The sequence below is a fragment of the Anabrus simplex genome, chromosome 3 (genome assembly GCF_040414725.1).
Source record: "Anabrus simplex isolate iqAnaSimp1 chromosome 3, ASM4041472v1, whole genome shotgun sequence".
NCBI lineage: Eukaryota > Metazoa > Arthropoda > Insecta > Orthoptera > Tettigoniidae > Anabrus > Anabrus simplex.
The window spans coordinates 329669450-329693216 of NC_090267.1; the positions used below are offsets into that span (position 1 = coordinate 329669450).

Consider the following 23767-nt stretch of genomic DNA (forward strand, 5'->3'; position numbering starts at 1 on the left):
TATTTATATTACAAGTATGTTATTCGTTTTACGTCCCAAGGACTACTTTTATGGGTTTCGGAGTATAGAAGAAGAAGAAAATTCTAGACCCAAGGATTATGAACGGAAAAAAGATACCACATGTCCAACGAGGAACTATCTTAATAATGAACAATGAGCACCATTATAAAAAGACGCGTCATATTTTATGGATGGAAGAACCAAGACTAGCCAGCATAGTCAACAGAGCCAAATCACATAAGAAAATATCACTTTGGCAACAAACTGATTGAACAAGATCTTGAAACTTTCAACAGCCCTGAAACACTGCTACATGACAGGTACGCTTTCCGAAAATTGACACAAGTTAATTCAAAACTTTTAGAGAGGGTTGAGAGTATAGAGATCTGAAGCAGCTAACCAACAAAAAAGAGCGAGAGAGAGAGAGAGAGAGAGAGAGAGAGAGAGCTCTCAAGAACACCTGAACCAAGCTACAAATCATTTTGATCGACTTTCGTAGTCCATACTTGGCTCATCCGAAAACAACAACAAAAACAACAATATGATCTCAGTCACCTAGTATAAGTGCGTCTACGCTATTTGTTATCCTATAAATCAACTCCCAATTTCGTCTCCTCTGTACCCTGGGTACAGTATGAAGTTAGTATGTAGTTCGTATTTAATTTTGCTCAACAGTCACCAACATTTCTACCACTTACTTTTTCTGTTTACTTGTTCGATGTTTTGATTTCCTTTCCATAGAAAAATTCAGGCAGAAATAAGAACCGTGAAACTGTCTCAGGATCTAACGCCAATCAACTAGCCACGACTACACGAACTGAGCACTTTACACGAGAATACAATGTTATTTGAAAGAAATAAAATCTCTCTGTTATCTGAATTTTGTATCCTGCCACTCGATTCCCAAACCAAACATTCCAGGTTCAAATCTTAACGACCTTGGATGGGATTTTCTCTAGAAAAGTGCATGCCAAATAGATCTGGATCCTTGGCTGAATGATCAGGGTTCTGCTTCAGACGGCCCTGGCTTCAATTCCCGGTCGGATCGGGAATTTTAAGTGTGTGCAGTTAATTCCTCTGCCTCGGTGATTGGGTGTTTGTCTTAGTACGTTTCTTTTCATCCACATAGGGAATACACTCGCAGAAACACGTGATAGTGAATATATCTCCGCATACGGTTGGCATTTAGCTGTGAATGCCAGATCTACATCAGTGGTGACATCAATAAATTGAGAAAAAGGCTAAGAAGAAACGTGCATGCTCAATGCGCATCCGACATCAAACCCCTGGCAAATTCCCATCAGGGTGTAGGAAACGTGAATTAGTAGTGGTAGTAGTAGTAGTAGTAGTAGTAGTAGTAGTAGTAGTAGTAGTAGTAGTAGTAATTTCCCAGCGTCCGGGAGATAATGGGTTCGACCCCCACTGTCGGCAGCCCTGAAGATGGTTTTCCGTGGTTTCCCATTTTCACATCAGGCAAATGCTGGGGCTGTACCTTAATTAAGGCCACGGCCGCTTCCTTCCTATTCCTAGGCCTTTCATGTCCATCGTCGCCATAAGACCCATCTGTCTCGGTGAGACGTAAAGCAAATAGGAAAAAAAAGTAATTTCCCCATGCATTTGAAATTTAAAAACAAAGATGGAATAAAAGAAGCTTGTAGTGAATGTTGATATCGTCATCATAGCCATGGTACTTGCATTTTTAGGTCTGGTCCTAATCACGCACTGCCCGTGGTCGCCCTAGTGAGAAGTCAGTGACGATAATTGGAATGAGGGGAAGGCTACGTTAGAAATTGACTCGACGGATAAAGCTGTGCGTACAAACTGGCTTAGGTGAGGGAGTCGTGTGAGGCGAATGGAGGATCGGTTACCAAGGAGAATAATGGACTCTGCCACAGAGGGTAAGAGAAACAGAGGGAGCTGAAGGCGATGATGGTTAGACTCTGCTTTTAATGATTAAAAATAAAATAAAGTAGCGCTCTTTTCAGTCGCACCTCCAATGTAGATGAGCTGAATATACCAATTTAAGATATCAACCCTCCTACTATTCTTAACTTTTTGTCACCGGACGAGTTGGCCGTGCGGTTAGGAGCGCGCAGCTGTGAGCTGCATCCGGGAGATAGTGGGTTCGAACCTCACTGTCGGCAGCCCTGAATATGATTTTCCGTGGTTTCCCATTTTCACACCAGGCAAATGCTGGGGCTGTACCTTAATTAAGGCCACGACCGCTCACTTCCCATTTCTAGACTTTTCCTGTCCCACCGGCGCCACAAGACCTATCTGTGTCGGTGCGACGTAATGCAACTAGCAAAAAACTTTTTGTCAGTACCGGGAATCGAACCCGGGCCTCCGAGGACGGCAGCTAACGTGCTAGCCGTCATGCTATGGAGGTATAATGTAGAACTAAACGAGGCTACACAGATAGTTGCAAATTGAGGATTGTGGAGGTGCTTAGTTTATCATGAATTCAATCATTTGGAGCTCTGCACATTTTATTAATAACCTGAAAATTTCGGAATTTTATATGACATTTGGTTCATAGCCGTGCGCCCTATACATCCGTCACTCAGAGTTTAGTGTTCGATCTCAAGCCACGGCAAATTATGCCCAAGAAAGAGTGTGGATTTCCATACTTTTTCCTGATACTCTGCAGGAAAATAGTAAGATAGTACCATATTTTGGCTCCCGTTTACTGCTCCCAATAAATTACAATTATATTCTCACCTACGGTTTATTAAAGGAGGCCTTTTACGCCTTTATACCCATAGTTCAAATCTCGAGAGCATATGGTAGACAGAAGAAAGCGGTACGAAGTTTACTCCAGGCGTATCACAAATGGTCCGCCTCTGTGGTGTAGTGGTTAGCGTGATTAGCTGCCACCCCCGGAGGCCCGGGTTCGATTCCCGGCTCTGCCACGAAATTTGAAAAGTGGTACGAAATTTGAAAAGTGGTACGAGGGCTGGAACGGGGTCCACTCAGCCTCGGGAGGTCAACTGAGTAGAGGTGGGTTCGATTCCCACCTCAGCCAACCTGGAAGTGGTTTTCCGTGGTTTCCCACTTCTCCTCCAGGCGAATGCCGGGATGGTACCTAACTTAAGGCCACGGCCGCTTCCTTCCCTCTTCTTGCCTATCCCTTCCAATCTTCCCCATCCCTCCACAAGGCCCCTGTTCAGCATAGCAGGTGAGCCCGCCTGGGTGAGGTACTGGTCATACTCCCCAGTTGTATCCCCCGACCAAGAGTCTGAAGCTCCAGGACACTGCCCTTGAGGCGGTAGAGGTGGGATCCCTCGCTAAGTCCGAGGGAAAAACCGAACCTGGAGGGTAAACAGATGATGATGATGATGATGTATCACAAATGTCCATCACCATTTCGGCACTGTTTTATAATTATGAACACTCGTAGGGTTCATCGTATATACTGGCAGTGGTTGCGAAAACTGAACTTAGTTACACACATTTCGCTAACACAGGTTTTCATACATATTACATACGTGCATGTTTACGAAGCTGATGAGGACACTGACCACGTCAATAATGACGCTACAATACGTAAAGCATGTATTCAGTTAGAACTACGAAATTTTATTTTCTGGTTCTGTGACCATGTCTGGGATCCAGGAAATCATTCTGAGCACAAACATGTTTACCGTCCTAAAGTCGCTTGCCTTTTGTCCGGCTCCTTGGCTGGATAGTCAGATCACTGGCCATCGGTTCAGGATGCCCAAGGTTCGATTCCCTGTCGGGCCAGGGATTATAATCGTGAACGGACAGTGGGTGCGTGTGTTCATTTTTATACAATTCGTCTACATTTAACGCACCTTACTATCAATCACAGAAACGCACGATAGTGAATATATCCATAAACAAATAGTTGACGTCAGGAAGGGCATCCGATCGTAAAACTGGCGAAACGTTTACTCTTCCATCGTGGACTACTGAGGCGGAGAAGGAATCGGACCAACAATATTATAACACCCAAAATAAATCGCTAATCACCGGTCGAGCAACATCTCACTTATCCTTAAATCGTTTCTTTAGTTGCTTTACGTAAGCACCGACACAGATATGTCTTATGGCGACCAAGGGGCAGGAAAGGGATAGGAGTAGGAAGGAAGCGGCCGTGGCCTTAATTAAGGTAGAGCCCCAGCATTTGCCTGGAGTGAAAATGGGAAACCACGGAAAACCAGGGCTGCCGACAGTGGGGTTCAAACCCACTATCTCCCAAATACTGGACGCATTTAAGCGACTGCAGCTATCGAGCTCGGTCGTTTGTTTGGCATATCCCTTGAACGATCAAGATATGACGCTGCACTTTAAGTCTATATTTGTAACTCACAACAAGGGCATTAATTTGCTAGGAATTCATCACTGGGTGGAAGATTTGCTGTCTCTGCAAATTAAAGATGTAAATTAAGATTCAAACAATATTACTTACATGTCATTGGCACTGCTTACTTCGCCACTTGAAGACCAGAACGACGGATTCATGAAGAACATTGCCGATCCTTGTGTTATCAGAGTTGCTAGCATAAGCACAAGTAACTTGCGCTCAACGTTGATGACCCCCATCATTTGTGTTTACAGTCTAATTGCCTTCAATACTCGAGAATACACAAGCTCAAACTGACAGCTCGCACTTGCCGACTCGCCGGTTTTAAACACTGCATCACAGCGCCGAGCTCGCCATCTTACGGACAGAGTGGGAACCTTTATGACCTCCTAGAAGCTTCGCCCCGATTACTCACAGAGGAAACTGACGTCGTGGGTTCGTGTAACTTTTTATTGTTCTAACTGAAGTTACTGTATATTAAAATTAGAAGAGTAAAAGGCAGAATAAATGTGCCACGTCTTTCTCTTCCTCAAGATGAGGTGTTCTTCGTCATAGAACTAAAGATCATTCGAATTATTAAACTTAAACCAAAATTACACTCGATTTTGTTGATGATTTCACAATTCATTCAGGGCATCATGTATAAAAAATCCAGATGTCCCATTTTATCTGGGCTAGTCTTTCTCGGATATTTTTTCCTCAGTGTGCCAACAAAGTATGAATGGGACGAAAACTATCCCGCATTTCAGTTTCTTTCTTTCTTTCTTTCTTTCTTTATTTTTTGCTATTTGCTTTACGTCGCACCGACACAGAGAGGTCTTATTGCGACGATGGGATAGAAAAGGCCTAGGAATGGGAAGGAAGCGGCCGTGGCCTTAATTAAGGTACAGCTCCAGCATTTGCCTAGTGTGAAAATGGGAAATCACGGAAAACCATCTTCAGGACTGCCGAGAGTGGGGTTCGAGCTCACTATCTCCAGGATGCAAGCTCACAGCTGCGCGACCCTCACCGCACGGCCAACTCGCCCGATCTCTTAGTTTACCGTCCAGGGTTGGTTTTTCCCTCGGACTCTGCGAGGGATCCTACTTCTACCGCCTCAAGGGCAGTGTTCTAGAGCGTGAGACTGTTGGGTTGGGGCTAAACCTGGGGAGGAGGACGAGTACCTCGTACAGGATGCCTCAATTGCTATGCTTAATAGGGGCCTTGTAGGGGATGGAATGATTGGAATGGATAGACAAGTAAGAGGGAAGGAAGTGGCCGTGGTCTTAAGTTAGGTACCATCCCGGCATTTGCCTGGAGGAGAAGTGGGAAACAACGGAAAGCCACTTAGAAGATGGCTGAGGAAGGTGTCAACACCCCATCCCCTCTTTACATAATTGACCTCCCGAGGCTTAGTGGACCCCGTTCCAGTCCTCGTACCACTTTTCAAATTTCGTGGCAGAGCCTGGAATCGAACCCGGGCCTCCGGGGGTGGCAGCTCATCACACTACGCATTTAACCTAAGGAGGTGAAATATATCACCGAAAGGATCTTCTCACAGATTAACAGTATGTGTTGTCGCCTTAAGACCTATCTATGTCGGCGTGACGTAAATCAAATACAAGAATTGTCACAGCAGGCAAATGCTGGGGCTGTAATTTAATTAAAGCCACGGCCGCTACCATTCTAGTCTTATCACTTTCCCATCCTTGCGTCTCCGAAAACCTTCTATGTGTTAGTGTGACGTTAAACCATTAAATTAAATTAAATTAAATAAATAAATAAATAAATAAATAAATAAATAAATAAATAAATAAATAAATAAATAAATAAATAAATAAATTGAAAATATAAATCACTTATCTGAAGCTGAGGACTGACTGAGTTAATGTTGAGCACTTTACTTCAGAAAGATGCAGTATCATATTTTCTCTTTCTTTTTAAAACTAAATGAAAAATGAAAACCTACAACCTGTTTTCCAGTCATTGACCGGGTCAGGGATGTAATGAATGAAACATATATAGGCTGTTATTACAATGGGGTCGCCACGCCCAAGGTGATTTATTAATGAGTGATAAATGCTATGAAATGAGAATGGAGAGTGTTGCTGGAATGAGAGATGACAGGGAAAACCGGAGTACCCGGAGAAAAACCTGTCCCGCCTCCGCTTTGTACAGCACAAATCTCACATGGAGTGACCGGGATTTGAACCACGGTATCCAGCGGTGAGAGGCCGACGCGCTGCCGTCTGAGCCACGGAGGCTCCTTTCAAAACTAAATACTTATTTTAAATTCTGAGGCAAAATTGAAAATAAATAGCCAATTATATGAATTTTTATTTAGAAAATATCTCCAACACCATTCTAAGGGCTGTGCCTAATGATAACAGCAAGGATAGTCAATGCAGTATGGGTACCCATAAACCCCAAACATTTAAATATAAGTCTGCCTTAGATTATGATATTGCTGTGGTAGCACAACAATTTTCCTACATGCAGCGAAGTATCTCAGTCATTCCTTTTCAAAATCTGGGGTCCAAACTAAATATCAACAACGCAAATCTTTGACTAACGGTTCAACAATAATTATTGAACTACCAGTATCTTGTGTACTAACAGCAGGTTTGCCAATATAAGACTTCTCTTCTGACAGCGAAACATTCGCTACACTTTGCCTCGGACATGATGTGAATATTCAGAGTACCTTCCAAACAATAATCACAAACAATCTATGTATTAAGAAAAGTTTACTAAACACAGCTTTGTCCAGTCCGTCTGTCCGTTCTACTGGACCAATTTGCTTCATTTTTGTTTTATTTTCTCCGGAATTATCTGCCGGTGAATGATCAGGCATTGATAGGTCTCTACGTTCAGTCATCTTTGAGTGTTCCAAAAATCGAATCACGAAATGACCACTCCGATAATATCAGGCGAAGGCTCACGCTAGCCCGCAATACATTCTGTACTCAGCGGGTTGCATACACTTAAGGAGCAATATCTTTGCGTAATGATATCGGTGAAACTAAACGATTCAAAATAACGGCGATTATAGGCAAACCTGCAGTTTCAACTAAACTTGGTACACATGCGATTTAATACAATCTGGAGAGAAATACTGTGGGGGAAAGACACACCTAACACCCTTAGGGGTGGAGTTGAGAGGGAGTGACATGTAAAAGTAATTGAAAATGACTTATATGAGTGTTGCCCATAGTTTTCGGGGTCATTGAGATAAATAGTGACACTCCAGATGATATTTAAGTCCAAGTTCAGCCACCATCGCCGTGTGTGTGTGTGGGGGGGGGGGGGGTTGAGAGGGTGACATTTAAAAACCATCTAAAACGACCAATATTAGTGTCGAATTCATACTCCTCGGGGTCGCTGGGATGAATTGTGGCACTCTGGATGCCGTTTAAGTCCAAGTTCAGCCGTCAACGTCAATGGCAAGGGGGGGGGGGGCTGTAAAGAAAATGTCCCAAATGGTCGAGATTAGTGCTGAATCCACAGTTTTTGGGTTCGTTAGGTTAATTTGTGACCGTCTCGGTGAGAATTGGAATCTGCATAGCATCTATAAAGTGACGCGTAAATACATACAGTTATCGCTTATTTTTAGTACTTATTTGGAGGGATCAACTACTTCCCTGAAAATATGGGGTGCGAGAAGGACAAATTTCCACGTGAAGCAAAGTAATGCAAAACTAAAGCTTTTAATTAAACACACATCAATCACTCTAAAACTAGAAAATAGTTCGTAAAATATGAGTCAACATTACAATAAAGAAATATACAAAAATTCACTTGACACAGAATTAATACAAATCCTGAAGGTAGACATTCAAAATGTAGCCGGGTAGTGAATGGAGCAATTTCAGAAGAAAGCACGTTATCCCACCTATTTATATCGAATGCTGCGGAGCCACATGGCTCCTCTAGTTATTCATTTTATGTTCTTTTAGTAAAGCGCACAGAATTGGTAATGCAGCTTCTTTTTGTGGATCAGTGGCAGAGTGTCATCCTTCGGACCTCAAGATAGCGGGTCCAAACCCGGGAGAGGTAGTAGGATTTTTGAGGTAAAAGAAACGTACATTCCGTACGACGTCGGAATGTGAAAGATAGCTGGTGACACATTTAGGCCGGCCTCACAGTCCAGGTCCTATTCCCAGTAAGGTAAGGGATTTTTACATGGAAGTGACGGTCTGGGTTGAAGTCCAATCGGCCTACGTGAGGAAAATTGAGGAGCTATCTGGCAGTGAGATGGCAGCTCCGGTCTAGAAAGTCAAGAATAACGGTCGAGAAGATTCCTTACGCTGACCACGCGACACCTCTTAAAATGCAGGCTTTCTGGCTGAGAAGCGGTCACTTGGTAGGCCAAGGCCCATCAGGGCTGTAGAGCCTTGTGACGTTTTCTTTTTGACAGGTTTCGTGTTTATCTAACAAAGTTAAAACTCAGCCATAGATCGCCCTTCTGTACCACAGGCAGCCTAAATAGCGTCAGATCAAATTGTTTGTACACGGTAGCTGAGGTCATACACTTATTATTATTATTATTGTTACCGTGTTTTAGCGGTAGTTATGCGTAAAAGAAGGTGCGGGTGTGAATGGGTTTCAAGCTACGAAATTATAGTGCATGTAAAATTAATTTAAAATTTAACAAGGTTATATTTTCTTTTCAAAAACAAAGCAATAACAGACATGGCAGGTACAATGTAGCAAAACAAGGGGAGTTACAATATTTACAGGTTTTGGGCTTCACGCCCGGACTTCAGCGATCAGCTCAGTTTTACCACAAACACAAGTTTTAACAGAGGGGCAGAAAACCCCATTCATCCCTAGGAGCCCCTGGCTCCGAATTACACAGAAAAGCCTCCACGAGGCATATGACACTCCATTTTCAAAAGAGCGATCCGCTCTCAAAATTTAAGCCTCTCAAAGGCCACACCAAACTCTACCTTCAAGCTGTCCTCTAAGGACGTATTCACAGGGGTAAAATACCCAACCTACTGAGGTCTATTACATGAAAAGAAGGTTGATTACATGACCTCTAAAATAACAATTTGAGAGGAGGCTAACCGCACTCCTGATACACTTTGTTTAAGACCTACTTGGCACTAGGCCGTTAATACAAGGGCTAATCCCATACTACAGAGGTGACTTAAGAAAATAACAATTTACATTACATCACGGAAGAATGGGTTGAGAACATAAGTTCACCTCAAGACAATGTGAGTGGGAGCTCGAGAGGGTTAAGCACTCTCTATCCCGATATGTAGCTTTACAAGAAAAAGATGAAAAGAGTAATTACATTTTAGGAAAAGGTTACATGATGGAAATGCTTCGAACCCGCCGCGAGACTTAAACTGCCGACCTAGCAAGAAAAGAAGTTATTAATAGGCCATTACCTGGTGTTGAACGGCTGAAGAAGAAAGAGGCGCTTCCCGCCTCCTGCTATGTACTTAATACACTGAAAGATGGAACAGAAGTGGCCTGGAGACCCTAAAATCAGCAGTTTATATCCTCTCGCGGAAGATTCTAGGCGTTAGGGGAAATAAAACACCCTCCCTCAAAGTTTTTATTGGCTAGGGAAAAGAAACCCCTACATAGAGGAAGAAGAAACACATTATTGGTGGAAAATAAATTAAAGAAATTCGGGATTGGCTAGATCCAAAATAAGGGGAAAAAGAGGGGTATACAGCCAACTTAAACCATGACAGAAAGAAATTTAACAAAGAACCAACTCTTGAAATAAAAATTTCTCCAACAAAATAGTTCTTTGATTTCGCACTAGGTTGCACTATTGTAATTCTTCAGTAGTGTCCTCTAGAAGAGAAAGTTCACACTTCTTACTTCAAGCAAAACAAAGACACATCAAAAATGACACAGTTCACAAACTCAAAAATTTCCAAGTGGTGACATCTTCTGAGAAACTAGAAAATTAATAGAGTAGATAAAGTTCAGATTTCCACCAGAAGAGGAATTTCAACTGGCGCAACTTTTAAATAACCGGAGTAGAGGTGTACCGCCCGGTACAGACCTCCCCCCCCCAAAAGTTCCTCCAGGGGTGACACATGAAATCAGTTTGAAACAAGTTCCAAGTTATAAGGTGAATATGAAAATAGATTACAAGATTTTCAGAATGTTGTGAGATTCAGTTTCACAATTTGTTGTTGCAGGTGAAGTAAAGTCTTTCTGTTTGTAGAAGTTGAATTTCTGAAGATAAACTTTTAATACTTGAAAGTGATGAAAAATTTGGCAATGTCCACCAATTATTGTTGTTGAATTCCCAAGTGTAATCATTACTTATAGTAACTGTTCATGTAGTTGATGTTGATGAAGTGAGGTGGCCAGACCGGCTGTTACAGCTTGCGTTCAAAGGAGGCCGCTCGGACCCCTCAAGTACCCTGAGATACCGCTCGCCCGCACTATGAGGGGAGCAGAGGTGTTGAAACACGCCGCGCCCGCGGTGAACATATACAGGCTGCGGGCAAGTAGCAGGTCGTGCGCCGCACATCAGCCTTGGCCGGGAGGAGAGCTCCGGCTCGCCGGGCACATGTCGTCTTCGCTGGAGAGGAGGGGGCCCATCCCCCTCCCCAGTTGCTGCACGGCGCTGCGTGGCTGCGGGGGCACTGAAACATTAAAGCTAGGCGGCAGAATTGTGTTGGACCATCATGTTTCTTTGAGGGCACAGACTTGTAGAGAGATAGAGGGGCCAGCGGCGTGCAGATATCCATGGTATTCATTAAGCCACTGTGTAGAGTGGAGCAGGAGACGGGAGCGTGGTAATGGCCGTGGCAAAGACAGGATGGCAGTTTAATGGGTCGGGGCAGGTTTCACAAACATGCTTACATAAGAAACAAAATCCTATAGAAGGGGCAGAATGCCTAGAAATTGAAAACTCAAAAAAAATATAACCTCCATATTCCTTTCAAAATAATATGCAGCAAGTTAACACAGAAATTACACCGGTTTCACCTGTGACAGGTGAACCCTAAATATCCTCTCGGTGGCTGGATTGCTAACTAACAACGTAACTGGCGTAAGAAAATCGAGAATGATACAAGGCCCATGAAATCTGGGGGCAAGCTTGCCCGCGGGAACAAAATTCTTGACCATTACTTGGTCGCCTACCTTCAAAGGGGTGGGTCTCCGTCCACGATCATACCTTTCCCTAACCTTTTCATGAGACACTTTAAGATTGGCTTTAGCCTTCTTCCAAAGATCTTTAATGCTGTCCGGATCTATTGTCTCGGGTAGAATGTCATTCAGAGACCAGAGGTTAGAGAGCGGCGAGTTGGGAACAAACTTAAACATCAAAGAAGCTGGAGTAAACTTGTGAGATTCATGAACCGCCGAATTCAAAGCAAAAGCTATCCAATGCAGGGACGTGTCCCACCTGGAAGGATCTTCATGATGATAGGCAATAAGTGCGGACCTGAGATTACGGTTAACCCGTTCAGCCAGAGATGGTTGAGGGTAATAAGCAGAAGTAGTTACATGAGAGATTGATAAGTCAAAACAGAATTTACGAAATAAATTAGATGTAAAAGCCTTAGCATTATCAGATACAATATATTGACACGGACCAAAAGAAGCAAAAATAGAATTTAAGCAGGCAATGGTAGACTGAGCGGTAGCCAGCTTAGTCGGAAATAACCAAGAAAATCTAGTAAAACCATCTACACATACAAGGATGAACTTATTAGCATTACCCTTTGACTGGGGGAAGGGTCCTACATAGTCGATATACAGGCGTTCCATGGGGCGCGACGCTTGATGCGAAGACAAAAGGCCTACCTTGGTGGACATGGTAGGTTTACTAAGCAAACAAGATTTACAAGCTTTTACCAGTTCACGGATTTCACCGTCCATACCTTTCCAGATGAACATCTCACGAATCTTTTCACGAGTTTTAAAGATACCCAGATGCCCTCCTAATGGGGTCTCATGATAATACTTGAAGATCATAGGTACCAGAACAGCTGGAACGACAACTTTCATCATCTTGTCATGCCTCGAAGGGCAACATAAAACACCATTCCTCAGAACATAAGGGACAACATGTTCCCCAGAAGAAAGGGTTTCCATTATCGGACCCAGCGTCGGATCTTCGCGTTGGTATTTCTCAATATCCCTAAAGAGCATGGGAGCATCTGTTAAGATGGCATTAACCTCGGATAGTATGGACTCGGAAGGTGATGAACTGTCGACCGGTTCATGGGTCTCGACGTCGTTAGAAAACATACGGCTGAGTCCATCAGCAATAACATTTTCGGTACCTCTAATATGCCTGACATTGAATTGGAAGGCAGAAATACGGATGGCCCAACGGGCTATACGACCAGTACGACGCGGCCTACCTAAGACCCAGCTTAAAGCTTGGTTATCTGTCTCCAGGTCGAATTTGACATGTTCCAGATAGAGACGGAACTTTTCTAAGGCAAATAAAACTGCCAAACCTTCGAGCTCATAGATGGAATACTTGGCTTCTTGAGCCGATAGAGTCCTAGATGCATAGGCGATGGGTCGCCTCCCTAGTTCAGTCTCTTGAAGAAGGACTGCAGCTACAGCTGACGACGACGCGTCCGTTTGGACGATGAATTTCTTCGAGAAATCAGGCATAGCAAGTACAGGGGCATTACAGAGAGCTAATTTAAGATCTTCGAAAGCGGCTTGTTGAGAAGGTCCCCACTCAAATTTGATGCCTTTCCTACGTAGAAGGTTTAAGGGCGCCGCTCTATTAGCAAAGTTAGGAATGAACTTTCTGAAGAAATTCACCATACCAATAAACCTGGCGATGCCTTTAATGTCCTTGGGAGGTTTAAAATCACGGATGGCCTGTGTTCTAGAATGATCGACCGCTACACCATCGGGTGACACAATATGCCCTAGGAATGACATAGAGGGCTTAGCAAAGGCAACCTTGGACAACTTAACCGTTAACCCGGCCTTACGAAGGCGATTCAAAACTTCTCGCAGATGCCCTAGATGTTCTTCAAAGGTCTCCGAAAATACGACGACATCATCCAAGTAGTGATATAAGTACTCAAATTTGATGTCGGAGAAGACCCTATCTAGTAGCCTAGTGAGCACAGCTGCCCCCGTGGGGAGCCCGAAAGGCACGCGGTTGTATTCGTATAAGTTCCAGTCCGTGGCAAACGCAGTAAGATGTTTAGACTCTTCGGCAAGGGGAATTTGATTATAAGCCTGATTCAAGTCCAAGATGGTAAAGAACTTGGCCTTACGAAACCATGAAAAACAAGAATGAAGGTCGGGAAGGGGCACAGATTGCAACACCACCTTCCGATTGAGAGCCCTGTAATCAATGACAGGCCTGAAGCCTCCTTGGGGTTTCGGGACTAGAAAATAGGCGAAGAATACGCTGACTTAGAGGGCCTAATAATACCATCCTTCAACATCTGATCGATGATTTCTTTCAGAGCTTTCATTTTAGGAGGAGACAGCCTATAAGGTGGAAAGCGAACAGGAATCGAATCCGTGACCTCAATTTTGTATTCAATAAGGTCAGTAACACCAAGAGTATCAGAGAACACCTCGGGAAACGACTGACACAATTTGCGAATACTATCAGCCTGCTCCTCAGGTAGATGTCTAAGGTCTAACAACATCTCATCCTGGGTAGGCGAAATAGATGAACATGATGCAGAATTACACTTTAATAAAGGGATTTTACAATTAGAGGCAAATTTGAATGTGCACGACTTACTCTGAAGATCGAGCACAAGACCAGTGTGAGACATGAAGTCCGCTCCCAGTATGATGGGGCAAGACAAATGCTTGGCCACAAACAATTTGATTTTCCATGTAAATTTAAAAACACGAATTTTGACATGTAAGGAACCTAGAATTTCTAATGGAGATGAATTAGCCGAAACATATTTAACAGGAGATGAGTCATAGTCAGGGAGTTTACAAACAGATTTCAATTTAGAATACCAATCAGCCGAAATAATGGAACAAACACTGCCTGAATCTAAGAGAGCTGTTATAGGCTCGTTATTTAACTCAATCTTAAGGAAAGGAACAGGTGCGGGGGTATCCGCCGCAATCCTAAGACATTCTCTGGGGCATTCAAAAAAAAATTTTGAAGATTGCTCATTCCCTGAATTCTCGACCTTTTTGCCCGGGGCTGAGCCTTGGAAAGCAGAATTAGTCGACTCAGCCGAAGCCGCTAGTCACTTTTTATTATTGGCATAGGTGGAATTTGCACCAGAAGTTGAGCAGGAGGGGGTGCTATTTGAGTTTGGGCAATTCTTGGCGATATGTGAGAAAGCCCCACATTTAAAGCAGCCTTGTGATGAACCAGCTCCATTCCTAGTCCCACTTGGCTTGATCAGTGGACACTTGTTGCGCAGATGGTCAGGCGACCCGCAAGCATAACATTTACGGGGATTGACTGGTCGGCGAGGTGGAGGCCGAGTGTTACTAAAGGAAGGCGGGGGTTCTTTCGCGACACGCAAAGAATCGGCGTATCTAACTCCTTCCGCTGAGACGGCCAATGCTTCAAGTTCAGAGAAGGTTTGCGGACACGCCGCGAAACACAAATATGACCTGTAGGATGGCGAAATACCTTCTACAATAGCCTGTACAATCTGATCTTCAGGAAAGTGCAGAGCAAACACCCTAGTGTAGAATTTGATATCTTGTATGAAATCAGCCAAGTTTTCATCCAAGCGCTGTACACGGTAATAGTACTTCTGAATCAGAGATGACCTGGCGCGGGCAGGAATAAAATTTGCAAGCAAATGTGCATGGAAATCTTCGATAGATGACTGTTCAGCTATGGCTCTTACTATTTTATCAGAAAGAATACCAATTGCATAGGGATAGATGATTTGCAAAATCTGACAAGGGGAAAGCGAAAACACAAGGGCATGATCCTGAAATTCCACTAAAAATCTTAAAAATGAAATAACTTCACTAGTGGTGTTGACAGAAAACTTAGAGATACCTCTTAGCAACATTGCCAATGGATGAGGCAAGCTGCTAAACCCAGGTGACATAGTAGGTAAAGGTTTCAATGGCAAAGAAGTTAATTCAGAACGAATGTTACCCAATGACGCACGGCGTTCGGATTCGTTGTTCGATGGGGCAGAGATAGTTTGAGCAGCCACGGTCATCCTATTGACTTCTCCCTGAGGAGGCACTTCATCACTACCTACATTCACTACGGTGGGCTGATCAGATTTGGGAGGAACTTCCCCAGTTAACAATTGAGTGACTTTACTAGACAATTCAGAGATAGTTTCAAGGAGCGTATTAGCTTGCTTCCTCTGAACGTCATTCACCTTCAGAGACAACAGATCATTAACTCTATTTGAAAAGTGATATAATCTGCCTTGTACACGCTTAATTTGGTTAGGAGACGGATCATTTTCATCAAAAAAGCTGACTACGGATGCTAGCCCAGTAATGTTTTCGACGATCGTGGAAAGAGAGTCATCAATTTCTTTCTCTCCCAAATTGGGGATGGAAATGGGCAAATCAAGGGACTCTCTAAGCTTGTTGGTGTCGATTGCAACCGTGCCTCCAGATTGCACATTTCTGATAGTTAACTCGTATATCAACTCCTCTTTGCGCAAATAGTTAAGGAGGAGAACATCGCGAGGGCCGGGCATGATGACGGAACAATTTTGAAAAACTCAAAAAATTCCAGCAACTGAGAAAATTGTTAGAGTTCGAATCAAAGCAATGTTTAGCCGTCAAAAGGGGCTAAATTGAGACCCATTCAACCACGCTCTGCTACCACTTGTTACCGTGTTTTAGCGGTAGTTATGCGTAAAAGAAGGTGCGGGTGTGAATGGGTTTCAAGCTACGAAATTATAGTGCATGTAAAATTAATTTAAAATTTAACAAGGTTATATTTTCTTTTCAAAAACAAAGCAATAACAGACATGGCAGGTACAATGTAGCAAAACAAGGGGAGTTACAATATTTACAGGTTTTGGGCTTCACGCCCGGACTTCAGCGATCAGCTCAGTTTTACCACAAACACAAGTTTTAACAGAGGGGCAGAAAACCCCATTCATCCCTAGGAGCCCCTGGCTCCGAATTACACAGAAAAGCCTCCACGAGGCATATGACACTCCATTTTCAAAAGAGCGATCCGCTCTCAAAATTTAAGCCTCTCAAAGGCCACACCAAACTCTACCTTCAAGCTGTCCTCTAAGGACGTATTCACAGGGGTAAAATACCCAACCTACTGAGGTCTATTACATGAAAAGAAGGTTGATTACATGACCTCTAAAATAACAATTTGAGAGGAGGCTAACCGCACTCCTGATACACTTTGTTTAAGACCTACTTGGCACTAGGCCGTTAATACAAGGGCTAATCCCATACTACAGAGGTGACTTAAGAAAATAACAATTTACATTACATCACGGAAGAATGGGTTGAGAACATAAGTTCACCTCAAGACAATGTGAGTGGGAGCTCGAGAGGGTTAAGCACTCTCTATCCCGATATGTAGCTTTACAAGAAAAAGATGAAAAGAGTAATTACATTTTAGGAAAAGGTTACATGATGGAAATGCTTCGAACCCGCCGCGAGACTTAAACTGCCGACCTAGCAAGAAAAGAAGTTATTAATAGGCCATTACCTGGTGTTGAACGGCTGAAGAAGAAAGAGGCGCTTCCCGCCTCCTGCTATGTACTTAATACACTGAAAGATGGAACAGAAGTGGCCTGGAGACCCTAAAATCAGCAGTTTATATCCTCTCGCGGAAGATTCTAGGCGTTAGGGGAAATAAAACACCCTCCCTCAAAGTTTTTATTGGCTAGGGAAAAGAAACCCCTACATAGAGGAAGAAGAAACACATTATTGGTGGAAAATAAATTAAAGAAATTCGGGATTGGCTAGATCCAAAATAAGGGGAAAAAGAGGGGTATACAGCCAACTTAAACCATGACAGAAAGAAATTTAACAAAGAACCAACTCTTGAAATAAAAATTTCTCCAACAAAATAGTTCTTTGATTTCGCACTAGGTTGCACTATTGTAATTCTTCAGTAGTGTCCTCTAGAAGAGAAAGTTCACACTTCTTACTTCAAGCAAAACAAAGACACATCAAAAATGACACAGTTCACAAACTCAAAAATTTCCAAGTGGTGACATCTTCTGAGAAACTAGAAAATTAATAGAGTAGATAAAGTTCAGATTTCCACCAGAAGAGGAATTTCAACTGGCGCAACTTTTAAATAACCGGAGTAGAGGTGTACCGCCCGGTACAATTATTATTATTATTATTATTATTATTATTATTATTATTATTATTATTATTATTATTATTATTATTATTATTATTTGAATCTAAGGTCTCCGAACTGAATAGTTTCCCAGTCTTATCGGGTAGTCGATCATTGTTTACAAAGATGTAAAGGGAATAGTGACGAAGATTATTGTTGTAATACACAAATCAACATAATTATCAACTCGGCAGTGATAGTCGGATATTTGAAGGGTGAAGAAAGTCCATTCGACAATCTTGTCGTACGATATCGCATGGTTACACATTTGGTGTCTACCCGACAGAGTTAGTTAAAACACCCACAGGCGCCCAAGAGAGATTCCGTTTACTCTGCCATCTAGTAGGCCTAGAGTAAACTAACGAGCAAGCAGTCAGATGACATCAAATTAAAATGTATTCACACGGTAGCTGGGGCCATATTATTATTATTATTATTATTATTATTATTATTATTATTATTATTATTATTATTAGTAGAGCCTCCGTGGCTCAGGCGGCAGCGCGCCGGCTGGCTTCTGTGGTTCAAATCCCGGTCACTCCATGTCAGATTTGTGCTGGACAAAGCGAAGGTGGGACAGGTTTTTCTCCGGGTACTCCGATTTTCCCTGTCATATTGAATTCCAGCAACACTCTCTAATATAATTTCATTTCATGTGCCATTCATTGATCATTGCCCCAGAGGAGTGCGACAGGCTTCGGCAGCCGGCACAATTCCTATCCTCACCGCTAGATGGGGGCTTTCTTCACCCCATTCCTGACCCGGTCGAATGACTGGAAACAGGCTGTGTCTTTTCATTATTATTATTATTATTATTATTATTATTATTATTATTATTATTATTATTATTATTATTATTTCATATTCAAGATATGCCATATTATTGATTAACAGTCTTATGAACTCATGGGTATGTTGAAACTGTCTGACAAAGTCCGTTATTAAGATTCGGAAGGAAAACCAATAATAATAATAATAATAATAATAATAATAATAATAATAATAATAATAATAATAATAATAATAATAATAATAATAATAATAATTCTGTTTTTATATTCTCACAGGAGATCGACGACCATCTTGCAGTAAGCTTTCCTATTTTGGGTTTCCATATCAGATTTGGTGTATCGAGGAGATACCACAGGAAATCAAAATTCATAGAAGCAGTTGGGAAATATTGGGGAAAATCGCCGTTGGTGTTGGGATTTGAAATTAAGTTCTCCAAACTAAATAGTTTCCCATTCCTATCGGAGAGTCGATCATTGTCTACAATGATGTAGAGGGAATAGGGGCGAAGATTGTTGTTATAATAGGCAAAACAACGTAATTATCAACTCAGCTTACATTTATCATTGGAGAATAACACAACAACAAAGCTTGCCGTCTTGAGCAGCCTTCTACTACTGATAACAAATGTTTGTCTCTTCTGAGGTTGCAAGTTGCTTTACGTCGCACCGACACAGACAGGCCTTATGGCGACGGTGGGACAGGAAGGAGCTGGGAGTGGGAAGGAAGCGGCCGTGGCCTTAATTAGGTACAGCCCCAGCATTTGCCTGGTGTGAAAATGGGAAACCACGGAAAACCATCTTCAGGGCTGCCGACAGTGGGGTTCGAACCCACTATCACCCGAATACTGCATACTGGCCGCAATTAAGCGACTGCAGCTATCGAGCTCGGTACTCTGAGGCTGCAGGCTATAAGTCATTCCTTGTTATCATCTATTTGTCAGTGTAACTTTTTTTTTCCCATTTGATTTACGTCGCACCGACACAGGTATGTCTTATGGCGACGATGGGAGAGGAAAGGCGTAGGAATTGGAAGGAAGCGGCCGCGGCCTTAGTTAAGGCACAGCCCCGCCATTTGCCTGGTGTGAAAATGGGAAACCACGGAAAACCATCTTCAGGGCTGCCGACAGTGGGGCTCGAACCCACTATCTCCCGATTACTGGATACTGTCCGCAAATAAGCGACTGCAGCTATCGAACTCGGTGTCAGTGTAACCTGGCTGATAATCGGAGTCTATGCGGATTCTGGAATAACTGTAAAAGTAAATAAATATCTTAGTTCCAAGGTACCTGGGAGAAGCTGCACTCGATCTTTTTAATCTACACTAGGTATTCCCGTTGAAACTTTCTGGGCTCAATTCTCTCAGGAGTGTGGAGGATCGATCGAGACTATAGAGACGTTCCCTAGTAGACACGGCAGTATATTAGGTTGTATATTACGTTTCAATCAATCAATCAATCAATCAATCAATCAATCAATCAATCAATCAATCAATCAATCAATCAATCAATCAATCAATCAATCAATCAATCAATCAATCAATCAATCAATCAATCAATCAATCAATCAATCAATCAACCAACCAATCAATCAATCAATCAATCAATCCTGATCTTCATTTAGGGCAGTCGCCCAGGTGGCAGATTCCCTATCTGTTGTTTTCCTAGCCTTTTCTTAAATGATCGCAAAGAAATTGGAAAATTATTGAACATTTCCCTTGGTAAGTTATTCCAATCCCTAACTCCCCTTTCTATAAACGAATATTTGCCGCAATTTGTCCTCTTGAATCCAAACTTTATCTTCATATTGTGATCTTTCCTACTTTTAAAGACACCACTCAAACTTATTCGTCTACTGATGTTCTCCAACGCCATCTCTCCACTGACAGCTCGGAACATACCACTTAATCGAGCAGCTCGTCTCCTTTCTCCCAAGTCTTCCCAGACCAAACTTTGCAACATTTTTGTAACGCTACTCTTTTGTCGGAAATCACCCAGAACAAATCGAGCTGCTTTTCTTTGGATTTTTTCCAGTTCTTGAATCAAGTAATCCTGGTGAGGGTCCCATACAGTGGAACCATACTCAAGTTGGGGTCTTACCAGAGACTTATATGCCCTCTCCTTTACATCCTTACTACAACCCCTAAATACCCTCATAACCATGTGCAGAGATTTGTACCCTTTATTAACAATCATATTTATGTGATTACCCCAGTGAAGGTCTTTTCTTATATTAACACCTAGGTACTTACAATGATCCCCAAAAGGAACTTTCACCCCATCAACGCAGTAATTAAAATTGAGAGGACTTTTCCTATTTGTGAAACTCACAACCTGACTTTTAACCCCGTTTATCATCATACCATTGCCCACCGTCCATCTCACAACACTATCGAGGTCACTCTGCAGCCGCTCACAATCTTGTAACTTATTTATTACTCTGTACAGAATAACATCATCTGCAAACAGCCGTATCTCTGATTCCACTTCTTTACACATATCATTTATATATATAAGGAAACATAAAGGTCCAATAATACTGCCGTGAGGAATTCCCCTCTTAATTATTACAGGGACAGTTAGAAGCTTTGCCTACTCTAATTCTTAGAGGTCCTTTGTCTAGAAATATAGCCACCCATTCAGTCACTCTTTTTCTAGTCCAATTGCACTCATTTTTGCCAGTAGTCTTCCATGATCTACCCTATCAAATGCCTTAGATAGGTCAATCGCAATACAGTCAATTTGGCCTCCTGAATCCAGGATATCTGCTATATCTTGCTGAAATCCTACAAGCTGAGCTTCAGTCGAATAACCTTTCCTAAACCCAAACTGCCTTCTGTCAAACCAGTTATTAATTTCGCAAACATGTCTAATATAATCAGAAAGAATGCTTTCCCGAAGCTTACATACAATGCATGTCAAACTGACTGGCCTGTAATTTTCAGCTTTATGTCTATCACCCTTTCCTTTATACACAGGGGCTACTATAGCAACTCTCCATTTATTGGTATAGCTCCTTCAACCAAACAGTAATCAAATAAGTATTTCAGATATGCTACTATATCCCAACCCATTGCCTTTAGTATATCCCCAGAAATCTTACCAATTCCAGCTGCTTTTCTAGTTTTCAACTTTTGTATCTTACTGTAAATGTCATTGTTATCATAGGTATATTTTAATACTTCTTTAGTATTAGTCACGTCCTCTATCTTGACATTATCCTTGTAACCAACAATCTTTGCGTACTGCTGACTGAATACTTCTGCTTTTTGAAGATCCTAGCATACACACTCCCCTTGTTCATTAATGATTCCTGGAATGTCCTTCTTTGAACGTGTTTCTGCCTTAAAGTACCTATACATACCCTTCCACTTTTCACTAAAATTTGTATGACTGCCAATTATACTTGCCATCATGTTATCCTTAGCTGGCTTCTTTGCTAGATTCAATTTCCTAGTAAGTTCCTTCAATTTCTCATATTCCGAAAGTAACTCTATAAGTTCATACCAACAAAGTCTTAACAGTGCGCTAACATACTGTTTCTTGAAACTGACGGTTCATCCGCTATAGCGGCAATAACGATGATACGAGGTGGCACACGGTACTTAGCGGAGGGCTTTGGAACTACGTCAGCTGCTACACGGTATCTAGCCGTGCACCCGTTGCCTAAAGGAAGACCTTGAAATACTTAAAGAAAACAAGGAAGTTACTGAAGAAAATCTGCAATTTAATATGAGTTGCTATTTTTCCGAGGATCTTTAGACTGTACGCCTTAAAATTATGGTTCTTCCACTGTAATCTGTTCAGCCTTTTTTTCACACATTTTCCATGAGTGAAAAGTGGTGTATCAAATTTTATATACATGTTTATAACTGTCATTATTTGGATCCCGGACTGCGATAGACCTTCTTGGACTTGAAACAAACACTATTATTATTGAATATTTACCTTTCACGAAGTCATTGTAGTTGAAATAGACTTTCAGGTTATTGGATAGTGCCAAGTAGGTCTACATATACAGTAATTTGGCTATCCGGCAAAAGGAAAGGAAGGACCACGATGCGAGTGAAAATGAAAGACTTCTTAGGCCTTGAAAACCTAATACCGTCGGTGTCGGAAGATAACAAGAGTTGAACAAAGGAGGTCGGATAGAAGATATTAAAGTGAGGAGCCTGGCACAAGTAAGTGGAAACATGACTCAGCTAAGGGCCCCGTGGTCACCAACCCACGCCTCCAATTAAGAGCCCCTGCAGCTATTTATTTACATTCCTGCTTAGTAGCAACATAACAATGTTGTGTATCATGTCTCTTGTCATTGTTTTATTCCTTCTACCACGTTAAATGTAGTTTAGAAGAATTACGGTAAAAGAAACAGAACTAATCTTGTCTCTATCGGGCAAGGAAATAAAACTCGCTCATGTTCTAGATCTAGATTCTGGTTACTTCTTTCCTGTAATTGAGAATCCTCATATGGCAGTGCTGAGTGGCAAGTTGAAGCAACGCTACGCTAGCGCTCTTCACCGGCAGTAACCACTGCGTTTCGAAATGTGTTACTATAGTCCGTTTCAAATGAGAAGCTTTTTTCAATTGCGGTCGTAAGCATAATTTTTCTTCTTCTTCTTAATCTGTTTACCGTCCAAGGTTGCCTCTTCCCTCGGACTCAGCGAGAGATCCCACCTCTACCGCCTGAAACCAGTGTCCTGGAGCGTGAGACATTGGGTCGGGGATGAAACTGGGGAGAATGACCAGTACCTCGCCCAGGTGGCCTCACCTGCTATGCTGAATAGGAGCCTCGCGGGGGTGATGGGAAGATTGGAAGGAATAGACAAGGAAGCGGCCGTGGCCTTGTTAGGTACCGTACCATCCCGGCATTTGCCTGGAGGAGAAGTGGGAAACCACGGAAAACCACTTCCAGGATGGCTGAGCTGGGAATCGAACCCACCTCTACTCATATGACCTCCCGAGGTTGAGTGGACCCAGTTCCAGCCCTCGTGCCACTTTTCAAATTTCGTGGCAGAGCCGGGAATCGAACCCGGGCCTCCGGGGGTGGCAGGTAATCACACTAACCACTACACCACAGAGGCGGACGCAAGTAATTATTAACGCAGTGGAATTTGTTTTATTTGGAAATCTCTGTGAGGTGAGCCCAGAAGAAAGTTACTTAGTTTAATGTGGGCACCATTCCTTGAAGGCTGTTCATTTGATCGATTTCAAACTTTGAAGCAGAAATACGTTTCAGTGTTCTCCGCCACTTAAAGACGTATTTGCTGTATGTTCTATTATGACTCAAAAGAGACTAAATCATGTTTGCAAGATGCACCAAGACCACATAGACAGTCTTGACAACCAAAATGTGGCCAGGTCACGATTTTTGTTTCAAAAATTATAGAAGAGATACACAGTTTGGTGCTGG

General features: G+C 42.4%; 1 protein-coding gene across 1 annotated transcript in view; it reads right to left on the reverse strand.

Annotated features, from left to right (window-relative positions):
• LOC136866323 (transforming growth factor-beta-induced protein ig-h3) overlaps positions 1 to 4639 on the reverse strand; it is a 105497-nt gene extending 100858 nt beyond the window's left edge. Inside the window, exon 1 of the mRNA XM_067143174.2 lies at positions 4433 to 4639. Coding sequence (XP_066999275.2) covers positions 4433 to 4569 — 137 coding nt within the window. The 5' untranslated portion in view covers positions 4570 to 4639. The remainder of the gene's footprint in view (positions 1 to 4432) is intronic.
• Between the last annotated feature and the right edge of the window lie 19128 nt (positions 4640 to 23767).